This window comes from Castor canadensis, chromosome 12, assembly GCF_047511655.1.
Source record: "Castor canadensis chromosome 12, mCasCan1.hap1v2, whole genome shotgun sequence".
NCBI classification, from domain to species: Eukaryota; Metazoa; Chordata; class Mammalia; order Rodentia; family Castoridae; genus Castor; species Castor canadensis.
In genome coordinates this window covers 26287900-26301497 of record NC_133397.1, presented here as the reverse complement: position 1 = coordinate 26301497, position 13598 = coordinate 26287900, and the positions used below count along the sequence as shown (strand labels likewise).

At 45.4% G+C, this 13598-nt stretch overlaps 1 protein-coding gene across 7 annotated transcripts in view; it reads left to right on the top strand.

The window, feature by feature from the left end:
• Nucleotides 1-13598, top strand: part of Galnt14 (polypeptide N-acetylgalactosaminyltransferase 14) — a 210108-nt gene that overhangs the window by 118615 nt on the left and 77895 nt on the right. Inside the window, exons 1-2 of one of the 7 annotated variants that reach the window (XM_020167606.2) lie at nucleotides 7885-10257; nucleotides 10526-10720. The exons of the other annotated variants lie outside the window; for them this stretch is intronic. Coding sequence (XP_020023195.2) covers nucleotides 10700-10720 — 21 coding nt within the window. The 5' untranslated portion in view covers nucleotides 7885-10257; nucleotides 10526-10699. Of the gene's footprint in view, nucleotides 1-7884; nucleotides 10258-10525; nucleotides 10721-13598 lie in introns of those variants that run through there. 7 annotated transcript variants of the gene reach the window in all.

The window sequence follows — 13598 nt, the reverse complement described above, 5'->3', positions numbered from 1 at the left end:
GGCACCAAGGAGTGAAGAGGTTCCTGAACAGGCTAACATCCCCACACCTTTATTTCTGACCCACTTTAATTACCTTCAGCTTCCAGACAGCAGTCCCTGTCCTCCCAGTAGGCCTTTAGAGGTGTGTTCTAGAGTGCAGGTGGCAGCCAGGGTTGGGGCAGCAGGTGTGGGGACATCTTGAGGGGTTTTTTTTAAACACAAGAAGAGCAAGGACCAATTACAGGGTCCCTAAGCACAGCAGTTCTCATTAATGTGCTCAGCTTGGGATAGGCAGAAGCTGGCAGAGCTGGGGAACTGACTTCAGCCCCCTAAGGGGCAGCTGGGAGGGGAGCAGGGATAATCATTGATTTTGATTTCTTTGCCGCCAGCTGGGTCTCCCCATGTGAGCTCATCTTTGCAGAGAGGCACCTCTCCTCTCCTGGACTTGACAGTCAGGAGTCTCCTATGGCTCCAGGCTGGTACTGGATCTGTGATACTTTTAGCAGAATTTTGCATCTGTGTCTTCAAATACATTGCTCTGGGGAGGAAGACTGTGGCTTCCATGTCATTGAAAAGAGGGCAAGGTGTCATCAAAAGCAATCAGGACTGCCTGATAGGTGGAGAAACTTATCAGAGGTCCAGCAAGCAGTTGTGATTCACTCAAGTATGTGAGACAGTGAGGACCATATCTAAAAGTCAGAGGTCCTGGCTCCTTCTGGGACTCCTTGCTGCCTCAGCAGTGAGATCACTCTCCCACCCCTTGGACACACAGTGTGATCTTCACTTTGCTAACAAGTAAAATTGCAACTATCATTTATTGAGCACTAAAAGTATACATGGTACAGTGCTCAGTGCTCAAATTTTATCATCCATTAGAGCCACAAAATGGTATCACAACATTGCAGAAGAGGCAGCGGAGGCTCTCTCAGTTGGGGGAGAGGAGAATCCACTTCCACAGGGTCAGAGACAGTAACAGGAGGAGCGATGCAGACTAGCTCTTCTGGGCATTCACTTTGTCTTCCCTCCCTCTCTACCTCCCTCCTTTGTGTCTTCCTCTTTCAGTCTGGTCCAACCCCTGCTGGCCTTCCCTTCCTAGGTACAGGGCCATTGAAAGTTCCTTATAGGCAGATGGTTCTGTTCCTAGTTCTGCTGTTTTCTTGCTGGCCACCTTTGGACACTTCTATTTATCCTCCCCTGGCCTCTTTAATTGTGCATGACATGGAAATAATGATATTCACATCTTGGGGCATAAGAAGAGATAATTAATGCCCATCAAATACTTACTCCAGATATTTAAGGGCCTCCAGTGTGCTAGGACTATGACAATGATGAGAGTGATAAGCGAGACAGACACATCACTGCTTTCAAGAAGACCATGGCTGGTCAGGGAGGCAAGCATGAAACATAGAACATTAGACCAAATTCCTAGTGTCCTATGAAGGAGGTGTACAAGGTTCTAGGATAGTGTATTATAGAAGGGACTTGATTCAGCCTTGAAGATTTATGGAAGATCTTCTAAAAGATAGAACCCTTCATTTCACATCTGATGAATGAGTAGAAGTTAGATGAAGAATATTCAGGCAGAGTGCCCAGTCTTGCTTTACAAGCTGAAGAAAGGCCAGTGTGTCTGGAGTATAGGAAGAAACTCAGAGGGTTCGAGAGTTTGCAGGCCCAGATCAGGCAAGGTCTGGGATGGGGAGGGGCACAGACAGGAGCAAGAATATCATTTTGAGTGCATTGGAAGCCATTCGAGATGTTTGAGCCAGTGTTGGGCTCAGATGTCATTTTTGAGAAGGAGACTTTGGAAAATGATTTGGAGGGACCTAGAGTGGAAGTATAGTATCAAATTGGACCTATTGCCGCATTCTGTAACAATCTGAAGTAGTTGGACATGATTGCAGAGAAGGAGAGGACAGGTGGATGGATGGAGACATATCTGGGAAGTGGAATTGACAAGACATGGTGCCGGATTAATAGGTGTATGGGTTTGAGTGATCAGTAAAATTGAAGGTGAGGGAGAAGGATGTGCCCGGTGTGACTCATATCCCTGACATGGGCTGCTATGTGGCTAATGGTGCTGTTTTCTGACTTGGGAAAGCTTGGAGAAAGCTGTTGGTGATGAGCAGGCAAGGGTTCCATTGGAAATCTAGGTGCCTGTGAGACTCTCAGGGGGCCTGACAGATAGACATTTGTTTAATGCAGACCCAGATCTCAGGAAAGAGATGAAAGCTGGAAAACTGTTTGGAATCCACCTCTTATGGAAGCTACAGTTATGGAAGATATCTCCTATGGTGAGTGTAGGAGAAGCAAAGAAGTTGAGAAGAGGCCAGAATAGGAGAAGGAGTCCAGAAGAGCCAGGTGACAAAAAACATTTGAAGAGGGCTTGACCTCTGTTGCTCAGAGGTCAATACCAAATCACAAGCTTGGGACTGCACATGTAGTCAATGCCCAGCAAATATGGGGTCCTTTTCCTTGCCACTATCTCACTTCTTCATTTGTTTCCTTATTTCTGCATATCTGTGGGTCTTTTCCCTCCAATTGCAGTAAGAAATCAGGTAAGGAATAAAAGAATGAAAGCATGTGTGCATAAAGTGAATGACCAAGTTACTGGTGAGCCTCTTAGGTGAGGCTCCTGCATCCCATGGCATTGGTTATGTGCCAGGGCTAGGCCACACAAGCTGCATGGGAACTGATAGCCCTCATCTAGTAGAGGGCCTTTGGGGAGCTACTTCTCATGCTTATCAGGTGTACTGGATTGAGAGATTCTGAATAGTCCCCCTGGCCACTGTATAGGGAACTGCCTCCCCCCCAACAGGTCGTCGGAGTCCCTGTCACTTTCCCTCCCTGAGCAGTGTCAACTGAACTGTAATCATACAATTATGATGCCATTGAAATGTCACATTTGAAGAAATCCATATAAACAGAGCATTAACAACCACCTGAAAATTGTAGTCTTCACCACTAATGACCTACTTTCTCTACACACCGTGCCCTCCTACCACCTCTGCTTGGCTGCTTCTTTCTCCAGCCTTGATTTCAAAGGCTGGTAAGAAGCTGCAGCCGTCTTTTCTGCCTGGAAAGCTGTAATGTTTAATGTGCTGGGAGAATCTCTGGAATGGGGCTTGGGAGAGCCTGGACAGGGGGAACCAGCATTGAGCTGCTCAGGGAAGAAGACTAGACAATGCCACATCCAAGCAGAACTGAGGTTCTACAAGAAGGGACCTCAGAGAGGAGCTGGTCCTGGGGACACTGAAGGGAACTGATGGTATTGAAAAATCCAAGGGTCAGATTCAGCCTGTTGGCTTTGACTTCCTTCCCAGGAAAAGAAGAGATGGGACCTGAGACGCAGTGGTCACTCTTATAGAAAATAAAGTTGCAGTACAATAATGGCCTGCTTACCGGCTGTTGGGCCAGAGAGCTTTCCCTTCCTGCTGCTATGAGTCAGGGGTGAGGACAGAGGTGGGCAGAGAGGCAAACAGGTGACAGGCTCTTGAGAATTTTAACCTCATTTCCCACAATATATTGCTCTGGAAAAGTTGTTCAGAGGCTGAAACTTCTTTGTCTCCAGAATCTAATTTTAATACACTAAGGAAATAGATTACTTAAAAGAATCTTGTAGTGAATACTTTTATAAAGCAGAACATGAACCTGAACAGCCCAGCAAAGTGATTAATCTTTTCCCAATATATCTGAGTAGCAAATCTGGATCCCATACACTACTGTGTTGGATTAAAGTGAGAGCATGCCTCATTCCAAAAAGCAAAGCAAATGCATTGTGGAGGAAAAGAAGTTGAATTAGAGTGTGTGTGTGTGTGGTGGCGGGGGGGGGGGGCGTTTTAAATGTCCCTCTAGCACATAATGTATCTACAGCATTATGCCACATGGACTTTGGGCAAGTCCTGGTGGTGATAAACATGTTATTTGAGGAGTAATTATTGGGAAATACCCTGTGAGAATTGTTTATATAAGCAAGTATACCATAAATCCCCTTTGACAGTTCATATGAGATGTCCTGGAAGAGTTTCCCACTGTGTTGTGGCTATAACCATTTTTTGGGACAGTCTCCTAAGGAATTCTCTCAGTTTTTCAGCCCACTGCTGTTATCACTTACTTGCCCTGTCACCTGCTTTACTAAATTTGCCCTTGACTGAGGCAGGTACTCCATCCCTGTCCCCTCCCTGATTCATCAGGCATGATGTCTGGAAACTGTGGTTCTGATGTATAAAGAGCCCCCCCCTCCCATAAAAAGCCAGCCAGCAGCCCTCCTGGAGTCCCTTGAGATAAAGTCATTTCAAAGTCATTCGTTCCAACCCCACACCTTACATACTCAGCAGCTGACCTAGTTTTGAGGGAGCCAGAAGGCATCTGGATGTCACCTTATTTATGGAGCAGATAGGAAATGCACTAAGCTCTGGCCCTTGCTGTACTTGGTATCTGGGGAGATCTATCCTCGACCAAGGAGGCACAGGGAGAGACGGGAACAAATTCTGTTCTGCTGAGAATTGGAGGCTTCTTGCTAATGTCACCTTTCAGGAATGAATGACAGGGCTTAGGGAACACTTAACTCTGAAACTCTCTTTCTAGATGAATTCCAGTTGAGCACCTTTTGGCCTGTAACCAAGGAAAGGTGTTTCCAGGAGAGCCTTGACTGGAGGAGTAGAACCGAGCTTCTGACCAGTACCTCTTCCCTCCAACTTCCTTTGCCTGTTCCCAGACAGGCGATGGGTTGGGAACTATGAGTGAGCCTAGCCCTGGCAGGTCCTGATCTAAGATGTGTAGGGAGTCTGCCTACCTACAGTTAATCTCAGTGCGATTAATCCATTTTCTTGTGGTGTGGCCTTGACCAAGTCATTTTAGCTCCACAACAGTTTCTTCTCTCCAGTAAAGTGGCACCTGCATCAGGCTCACTCTGAGTACTGAAGGAGGTTCATCTTTACTTCTGGCAGGCAGTAAATGCTATACAATAATTAGTTGCTAGAGAGGTTATCATTACTGTTGTGTGTGATTGTGTCCAGTGTGAGAATATGTCACCTATTCAAGCTATTCCTTTTGCTTGGATTTCCTCAACTTCTCATCTTGATTTCTCCTGAGAAAGAAACCTTACTTGCCTAAGAAGAGATTTGAAGAAGCTGCAAACCTTGCTAACCATGTTCTTTGGAAATACAATTATTGGCCTGGCCATTTAGCCCCTGGAGGCAAAGTACCCTTTGGGGTTGTTAAGTCTAGAGGAGAAGAAGCCAAAATGCATTTCTAAGGCATTTAAGTTTTCTCTCACATTTCCAGGCTCCTTAGCCTCCTGGAAGCTCAGGATCTCTAGCAGGTCCAGGTCTAGGCTTCTGATCCTGCTTCTGTATCTCCCCAGAATCAGCCAGCACAACCTCACCTCCACATGCATTAAAAGAGAGACCAAGCTCAATTTCTAGCCTCCTAAGCTGATAATAACCTTATGTATTATGTTTCTTAAAATAGTTCTTGATTTATCGTTTGCATGGTGCTGTGCTCAAACCCATGTTTGAGATGGAGGTTTTTGGGTCGAAAAGACTTTCTGAGCCCCAGGAAACATTACCATTGATAAATATGACCAATCCCCACAGCTGGACAGTGAGGTAAGGCAGCCAGTCGTCTGTGGATGCTGTCAGAGACCCATTTCTGCCACAAGGAAGAAAGAAGCAGCTAAACATAAATTGGCTGAATGTACATTGCATTTTCCCTCCGTTAGCATTCAGCCTCCCGAAGAAATAATAGTAACCATGGCCATGTTGACAATAGTAGTATGTTACATATGCATTATGTCTTACCAAGTAATTTTTCATATCTTATCTCACTTCCGAGATCTGATTTGGGTATTATAAACCCAGGTGGGGGAGGAAGATTAGTTTTGCCCTTGGGATAGAGGGGGAAACTGACTGCAAGAGGTTGAAAGAACAGATGTTATCTGGATAACTTTGGCCAAAAGTGGACCACAAAGAGCAAAGTCAAGCTCAGGGCCTGGCTTTCTGGAATTACAGGATCATCCTTGGGCAGCACTACCCTTCTTTTCCCATCTCTCCCTCCTCCCATACCAACACTCCTGCCTGCAATTTCTGTCTGGAGAAACTGGGTTAAAATGAATAAGGGGCCCTTGAAGGAGAAAAGAAGTCACAAAGCATAATGCTGACTCTGATCACTTTTGTATTTGTTTGACTCTTCCCCCTTTTTTGGCATTCTTTGTCCTTTTCCTTTTATTCTATTACTGTCACAATCTGGTAGCCTGCAGGCCACATTTAACCCATGGGCATGTTTTGTTTCACCCAAGGGGAGGTTTAAAGCAATGTAACTAGGCAGGTATTGTGCAGAACCTACGAGACACCTCCACTCTCTCTCACATTTCTGTTCTCAGTGACCCCAGGCCTGCTCATTTGTGACCTCACCAGATACCTTGATTCAGTGGGGCTCCTTGAAAATTGCTTGGCCCCATAGCTATTTCTTGCAGCTAAAGAGCTTTCTGATGATGGCTTAAGATATTTCCTGGCCCTGTATAGCAAACTAAGAAGGAGAAAGAATTCTAACTTTTGAAGGGAGAGTTCTTTTCTCACTGAGAAATCCAACTCTTATCTTTCCTTTCTATTTTTCTTTCCTACTAGAAGTAGTTCTCAGTGGCATAGGCTTCTGACCACAACGCCCCATCTCTGTCTTGCTGGAGACCACTGTAGGAGAATTTGATCTCTTCTCTCACAGTCCCACACCTGGGAGGTGCTGCATTACCCTTGCAGATCTGCCCTCCATCTGATGAGGTGGCCCTGTATCCAATCCAGCCCAACTGTGTACTCCAGACAGCGTGTTTCAGCATCTAGCTCTATCCAGCTGGAGGCTGCCCTTCCTGAGCCACTTGCAGCTCTTCCCCTACATCCAGTCCTTCCTTGGTCTTTCCTGGGCAGTGGTTCCTACTCTTAGTGCATGGTCTTCTCCAGTGCCAGCCTCCTGATTATAAGCAGATCCACCCTCTTGGGCCACCATCCAGTCTACAAACACTCTCCCTCCTGAGCCCTGTGTGGATACCTGGCCCCTTCCACTGCTGTCTGGATACTAATACTAGAAGACACATAAGTTTATCAAATCCCACTGACCAGTTTACTATTACAAGCTCTGAACACAAAGAAAGGGGTGCAGAGGTAAGTGGTATGGGTAGGGCCAGCTCTCTCCGTCTTATGTCTGCCAGCAGTTGAGACATATTCTTCAGGCAAATGACAAGTAATTTGAGATGCCTGTCTACATATAGGAACTTTGGGTTTGTTGGCAGGATTTGCAGGTGTTAGTGGGCATTCACACACCCCAGCATGTGCCAGAAGCTGGCCCTCTCTCCCTATCATACTGATTTCAACTTTCCTGGCACCTCCCTCTCATGCTAATTAGTAAGCAAATTAATTTCCATATAGGATCCACGTATGTGAGGGTTTTTTCCTCACAAAAAACAAAAACTGGGCTTCTGTCCATTAAACTAATCATATTATATTTCGCAGTTGGAGTTTTCAGGCAATTATAATAATTATTGGAAGTTTTCTCCTCCTCAATCCTGGAAGCTTACCCCAAAGTTGCATTTGCGTGTGGCATGCAGTTGAGATGTGGGTGGTGAGTGCACATGTGGGGGGGCCATGGGGAGGGCAGCAAGGCGATGGTTATCTTGCTGTCAGGGATTAAAGGAAACAGAAGTTGAGTGGAGAAAAAGCCAGCATTGGAGAGGGGTCTAGGCTTAGTACCAGGCTGAAAGACCCTCCTCCCAGGGACTCAGATGCATGACAGTGGAGCAAGTCTCAGCACATCCAGTTTCTGCCAGCTGTTGAGGAAGAAGGGTGAGGAGGCAAATAGGAAGAAGGACAGGAGGGGCCAGAACAGAAGAGTAAACTTATCTCTGTTGAATTATATGCTACCTCATTTGGTCTGAGAAATAGCTCTTTCCTCCTCTATTATATGTCTATTCTATCTATCAAACTCTTTAAGGAGTGACTTCATATAATTAATACTAACCATTAAACTACAGCGTTGAAGGAGCAATTGCCTAATTCTGAGGAAAATTTAAATTTATGACCAGCACCCGATATAAAATGAATACTAAAGAGAAGGAGAGAAAACCCTGTCGAAGATAAATAGAAAGCCAAGTGGGATATTGACTTGATCCTTCTCCAGTGCAGGGTAATTTGGCTTCTAAAATGAGTTAGATCATAATAAATTAAATTTAGATTTCTGCACATCAGTTAAATAACTCCCAAGACAGAATTCCAGTGAGAAGAAGAGGTGATAATACATAGAGAAAATATTAAAATGAAGATCTGATCTAGTAATCCATAATTGATGTGCTGTCCCTTGGTGAGGGAAAAGGATTTTCTAGTTCTTTTCTTTGTCCTGATCCTGGGTGGGTGAGGGCTGGCCTGCCCCTCCTTTGCTGGAACTTATTCTGCTCACTGTGGGGAGTTCACTACAACAGTTATTCCTTTCCTAAACTTTTCCCTGTACGCAGGATTTATATCAGCAGTGCTAGGGCCACAGGGAGGAGCTGTGTTGTACCTCTTCACTTTGTTGGCTGCTCTTGGAAAAATAAGGTCACTCCCTGCTGGCTAGACAAAAGAAAAGTACAGAAATGAGCAGATACTTTTGTATTTTTGTGACTAACTGGCAGGAGGGGAAAGGGCTCTGTATTTGAATGGAATACCTGGTGATATGAAAAGGACACAAATTTTGAAGTCAAAAGTCCTGGATGAAAGCTGGGCATAGTGGTACATCCATGTAATCCCAGCACTCAGGAGGCAGAGGTAGGAGAATCATGAGTTCAAGGCCAGGCTCAGCAACATAGTGACTTGGAAGACAGCCTGGGCTTTTTTGAGACTTTGTCTCAAAGGAAAAAAAAGTCCTGGTTAGAGTCTCAGCAGTGAACTCTATCCACCTAATCTTCAGGAAGGTCCTTTGCTTCCTTCAGCCTCAGTTTCTCATCTGTGAAATGGGAATATAACTGGCCTAACCCCTTCATAAGGTAGAAACATAGCCAAGTGAAGATCTTGTGCAGATTATAAATATTTTTATTTGGCCTGTGTGGTACTGACTTTCAGTTACACTTTTCATTTCTAGAAGTTCTGTTTGGTTTTATTTCAAATTGACCTGGCCATCTATTTTGTTTTATCTTTTGTTCTTTGCTAAGTTTTATTCCCAATTTTAAGCATTTTTATCTACTTTAACTCCTAAAGTCATTGGAGTATTTCAATCGGTTTATAGTTTCTACTGATTCTTGCCTCTAGTGACTTGTTTTCATGTAATTTTTTATTGTGATTTCATCTTTTGAGGAAACTGGTACAAGTCCTGGGGGCTAAATTGGAGTTTCTGGCCTCCAGATAGGATTTACGTTGGCTGCTTCTGGAGGCAGATGTACAACCTGCCTGGACCTCCATCCCCTTCTTGGCCTAATTTGTATCAGAGTCAGGTTCCACTCCTAGCTTTTCCAGCCCAAGTTTAATTTTTCAGTGACCTTTACCCTCAGTGAAGCCTTGCATTTTGGCTTTGCTTAGCTTTCAACTACCCTACCTTGGTTGCAACACCCATCCCTGTAGGTTAAAGATTTTCTTTCTAGAAAGTGCATCAGAAACTGAGCTCATTGTAATCTATGTGCATTAAATATAGGTGAGCACGAAAGGTCCCCTGGGAACATCTGGTCTGCCATGGCACTAGAAGTAGATACTTCCAGCTGATGGGAAGTGAGCTCCTGAGTAGTGTGTAGAGGGGGCAGGAAGGGGTGCTGTGGTCCTGGAAACAGCCAGTATGTGAGTGGATGGGATTCTAGTGGCCCACAGCTGGCTTGGAGCTGGGTCTTTGGGAAAGCAAGGGCCAGTACAGGCTTCAAGACAGATACCTGTGTGTGAACTTGTACAAATCACTTATCCTCCTTACACCTCAGTTTCCTCATTTGAAAACTGGTGATGTAGTTGTCTATCGTATTTTAGGTTTGTGAGGGTTTGAAATAACTTGAGGTACCCCTCACTCTCCCCTTCCCTCTGAAGTTCTGTGAGGGTTAATTTTGTGTGGCAGTTTGCTGGGCCACAGTGCCCAGATAGCTCATCAGTCTTCTTCTGGATGTTTCTCTAAAGGTGTTTTTTGGATAACAGCATTTAAATTGGTGGACATTAAGTAAAGCAGATTACCCTGGATAAAAAGTGTGGGCTTCATCCAGGCAGTTGAAGGCCTTAGGAGACAAAGACTGACATCTCCCAAGCAAGAAGGAATTCTACCAGCAGAAGTCACAATCACATAAACAAGGTCCTGAAAATAAACCAATTTCTCTTTCATTTCTCCCTCTCCCCCCTTCTCTTCCTCTCCTTCCCTCTTCCTCTCCCTCTCCACGCCCCCCCACACATAGACACATAGACACACACACACACACACACACACACACACACACACACACACACACATCCCAGAGTGGTTAGATTGGTTCTGTTTTTCTGGAGAGCACTGACATACAGAGATATAGTCAAGAATCACAAATGGGGCAAAAATATTAATCTTGTTAATGTCGTTACTCCAGGCAAGCAACACCCCCTCCAATGGCTAAGACAAAAGCTTTGATAAAAGCTACATTGGAGAACATGGAATTGCCTGAGGATGAAGTGAGACTTCCTGTTTCCCCACCTGGACTCGAGATCCAAGGACCAGCACACTCAGGAATGGCTCTAGGTCAGACAGTGGAGCAGACCCCAGAATGACTTATCCAAACACTTGGGTGAGACATGAGCCTTTCTTCTATGGGCCAATCTGCTATGTGCTTCCTATGGAGGGTTAAGTTGGACACCTGCTCCACTTGGATGGAGAAGAGCAGGTTAGAGGGAAAGGCCATGGGCTTACACATAGTTGTCCTTCCCACCAGTAAAGTGTGTGTAGTCCTGGCTGGTAGGGTTCATTCTGCCTCCCTCTGGAAGGAGAAGTCAGGGGTGAAAGGAAATCCTGAAGTGTTACGGCATGTGTAGAAGTACCCAGATGGGGTGAAAGTTCTCTCCTGCATTGGCCTCTGGGTTGACCTCTTTATAGGTATGAATCCTTCCATGGAGATGTGATGGTGATAGAGAGAGAAGGCTCCTCTCCTGTGAAAATAAAATATGGTATAACTGGTAAGTGGCAAGTGTCACCATAGGCACAGCATCTTACAGAGCAGCTCCATCTGTGAATCATGGTAGGTGATGTCCCAGTGCAGAAGGCTTTCCATGTGATGTGAGTCTGCGCTGAACGCATCTGACTTCAGTTGGTCTAAAAGAGTTCAGCCCTTTGGTACATATTTTACCCTTCTTGTTCCTGTCTGTAGTAGTGGGAGGCTTTGAAGAGGCATCAAATCGGTAGATCCCTTACTTGCCAGGTGGTAAGCTTGGGCAAGCCACCTACCAAACCCCTTTCTATGTCAATACCTCCTTGTACAAATGGGGGTTGTGAGAGGAGTCTGTGACAATCTATGTTCATATATAAATATAAAACGTTAGTGTCATCATTATTTTAAACACACCTCCACCATTATTATTATTTTTTTTTTGTGGTACTGAGGCTTGAACTCAGGGCCTACACCTTGAACCACTCCACCAGCCCTATTTTTGTGAAGGGTTTTTCTAGATAGGGTCTCGTGAAACTATTTGCCCTGGCTGGCTTTGAACCACTATCCTTCTGATCTCTGCCTCCTGAGTAGCTAGGATTGCAGGCATGAGCCACTGGTACCCAGCACATCTCCACCATTATGCATGGAAGGAAAGCCCAGCTCTTAGTACAGGTTGTTTCCCATTGGGGGGTGGGGGGGTCTCCGTGCGGCCAGCTGTGAATGAGCTTTGTATACATGACAACTTGAGAGAAAGCGTCCTCTCCAAGGATGCCTCCCACTGACTGTTCACACGACTTCTCTTGCCAACCTGGCGTCTAGCCTGGCTTTCTGGAGCCCAAATCCCAGCTGAGTTCTCACTGCACCTTCTCCAAAGGCAGTTCCTGCCAGGGATGCTGAGGATGCTCAGCTGCCTTGTGGGTGGCAAGAGCCACACTGAGCAACTGCAGGCCTCATGCCCTCTTGGCCTGGAAGTGAATTGTATCTCCTCTTCCCAGCCTGTTGTTGCTATGGGTGCCTAGCCCTCCACCTGCTTCTTCAGCAACCATCCAATTGCTCCTGGCAAAGCCCCACTTCAGACATCAGGTTAGATAATCAAGATCACTCTCCAACTGGTTTCTTTATGGAGGTTCTCATCCCTCCATCCATCCCACACATGTGGCCAGAGATATTTCCCACATGGCCTACTTCTGAACACCTAGCATAATTTCCAGGTTTTTCTTCACTCATGTCCTACTTGCAATCCACATTCCAGTCCCACCCCACCACCCTTCAAGCTGAGCTAGCCATTCCCTGAAGAGATTCTCTGCCTCTGTGCTTTCTGCTTGTGATGGTTAATTTGACTGGGCTACAAGGTGCCCACACATTTGATCAAACATTATTCTCAGTATGTTATTCTGAAAGTGTGGTGAGGGTGCTTTTGGATGAGATTAACATTTGAATGAGGAGACAGAGTAAAGCAGATTGTCTTCCCATTCTGGACAGACCCATCCAGGCCACTGAAAGCCATGACAGAACAGTGAATCTAAGAGGGAATGTTGCCTTTTTCTTACCTTTGGACTTAGACTGAAATGTCAGCTCTTGCTGGGCTCCAGCTTGGCCGCCATAGTTCTTGGGATTTGTCAGCCTCTGTAATCACTTGAACCAATTCCATATAATCTCTTATGATCTCTGTATAAGCTTAAACACACACACATACACACACACACACGCACACACACACATGCACTATTGGGTCTGTTACTCCAAACAACTCTGACTAAAATACTGCCTGTATCTGGCTTTTTGCTACACATCTATTTCCCCCTCTTATTATTTCTTAAGCAAAGTAAAATCCCTACATATCTTTCAAGATCTACCTCATTTGACTGTCATCAAGAACCCATCCCCTGTTCCCCTTACTCCTCTGTGCTTTCATAGCATTGTTATCAAGCTATGTAGCTGAACTCACCTGTGGCATGATATAGGCATCTGCAGGTGTGTCTGTGTGGGACATTGCAGCCCCCTCCAGGGCCAGGGCCATTGTTTCCACCTCCCTGCTTCTTAGCTCAGAGCACTGTAAGGCTCACAACACAGTTATTTAGATAATTGCAATGAATTAAACTGGAAACAAGCCAGTGGAAGACAGTTCTATCCATGACACTTCCTATAAGGATGGGATGTCAGGGTTGCCCTGGGGTGATGTTCCAACTAGAGGTGACAGCTGTCAGGCAGTGACATTGCATGGCACAGGCTTGGAGTGGAGTTTCACACCCCTGCCTAAATTTCCCCTAGCATGTTCTATAGCAGCAGTAGCACACGACATTAATAAAATCAATTATTGGATAAAAATCGCTGGTTTCCAGAGATTCATTTCGTGCTATTAGCAGAAGAATGCTGTTTCAAAAGGAGATAACAAAGAGGGAGAAAGAAAAAGAGATCAATTACCAGATAAGATCATGAGGTGCCTGAGATGAATGTGTGGTCTGGTTCGGCCCCTCTCACCTACCACAGGGCGCTGAGTACCTGCACTGCTGTCTGCTGA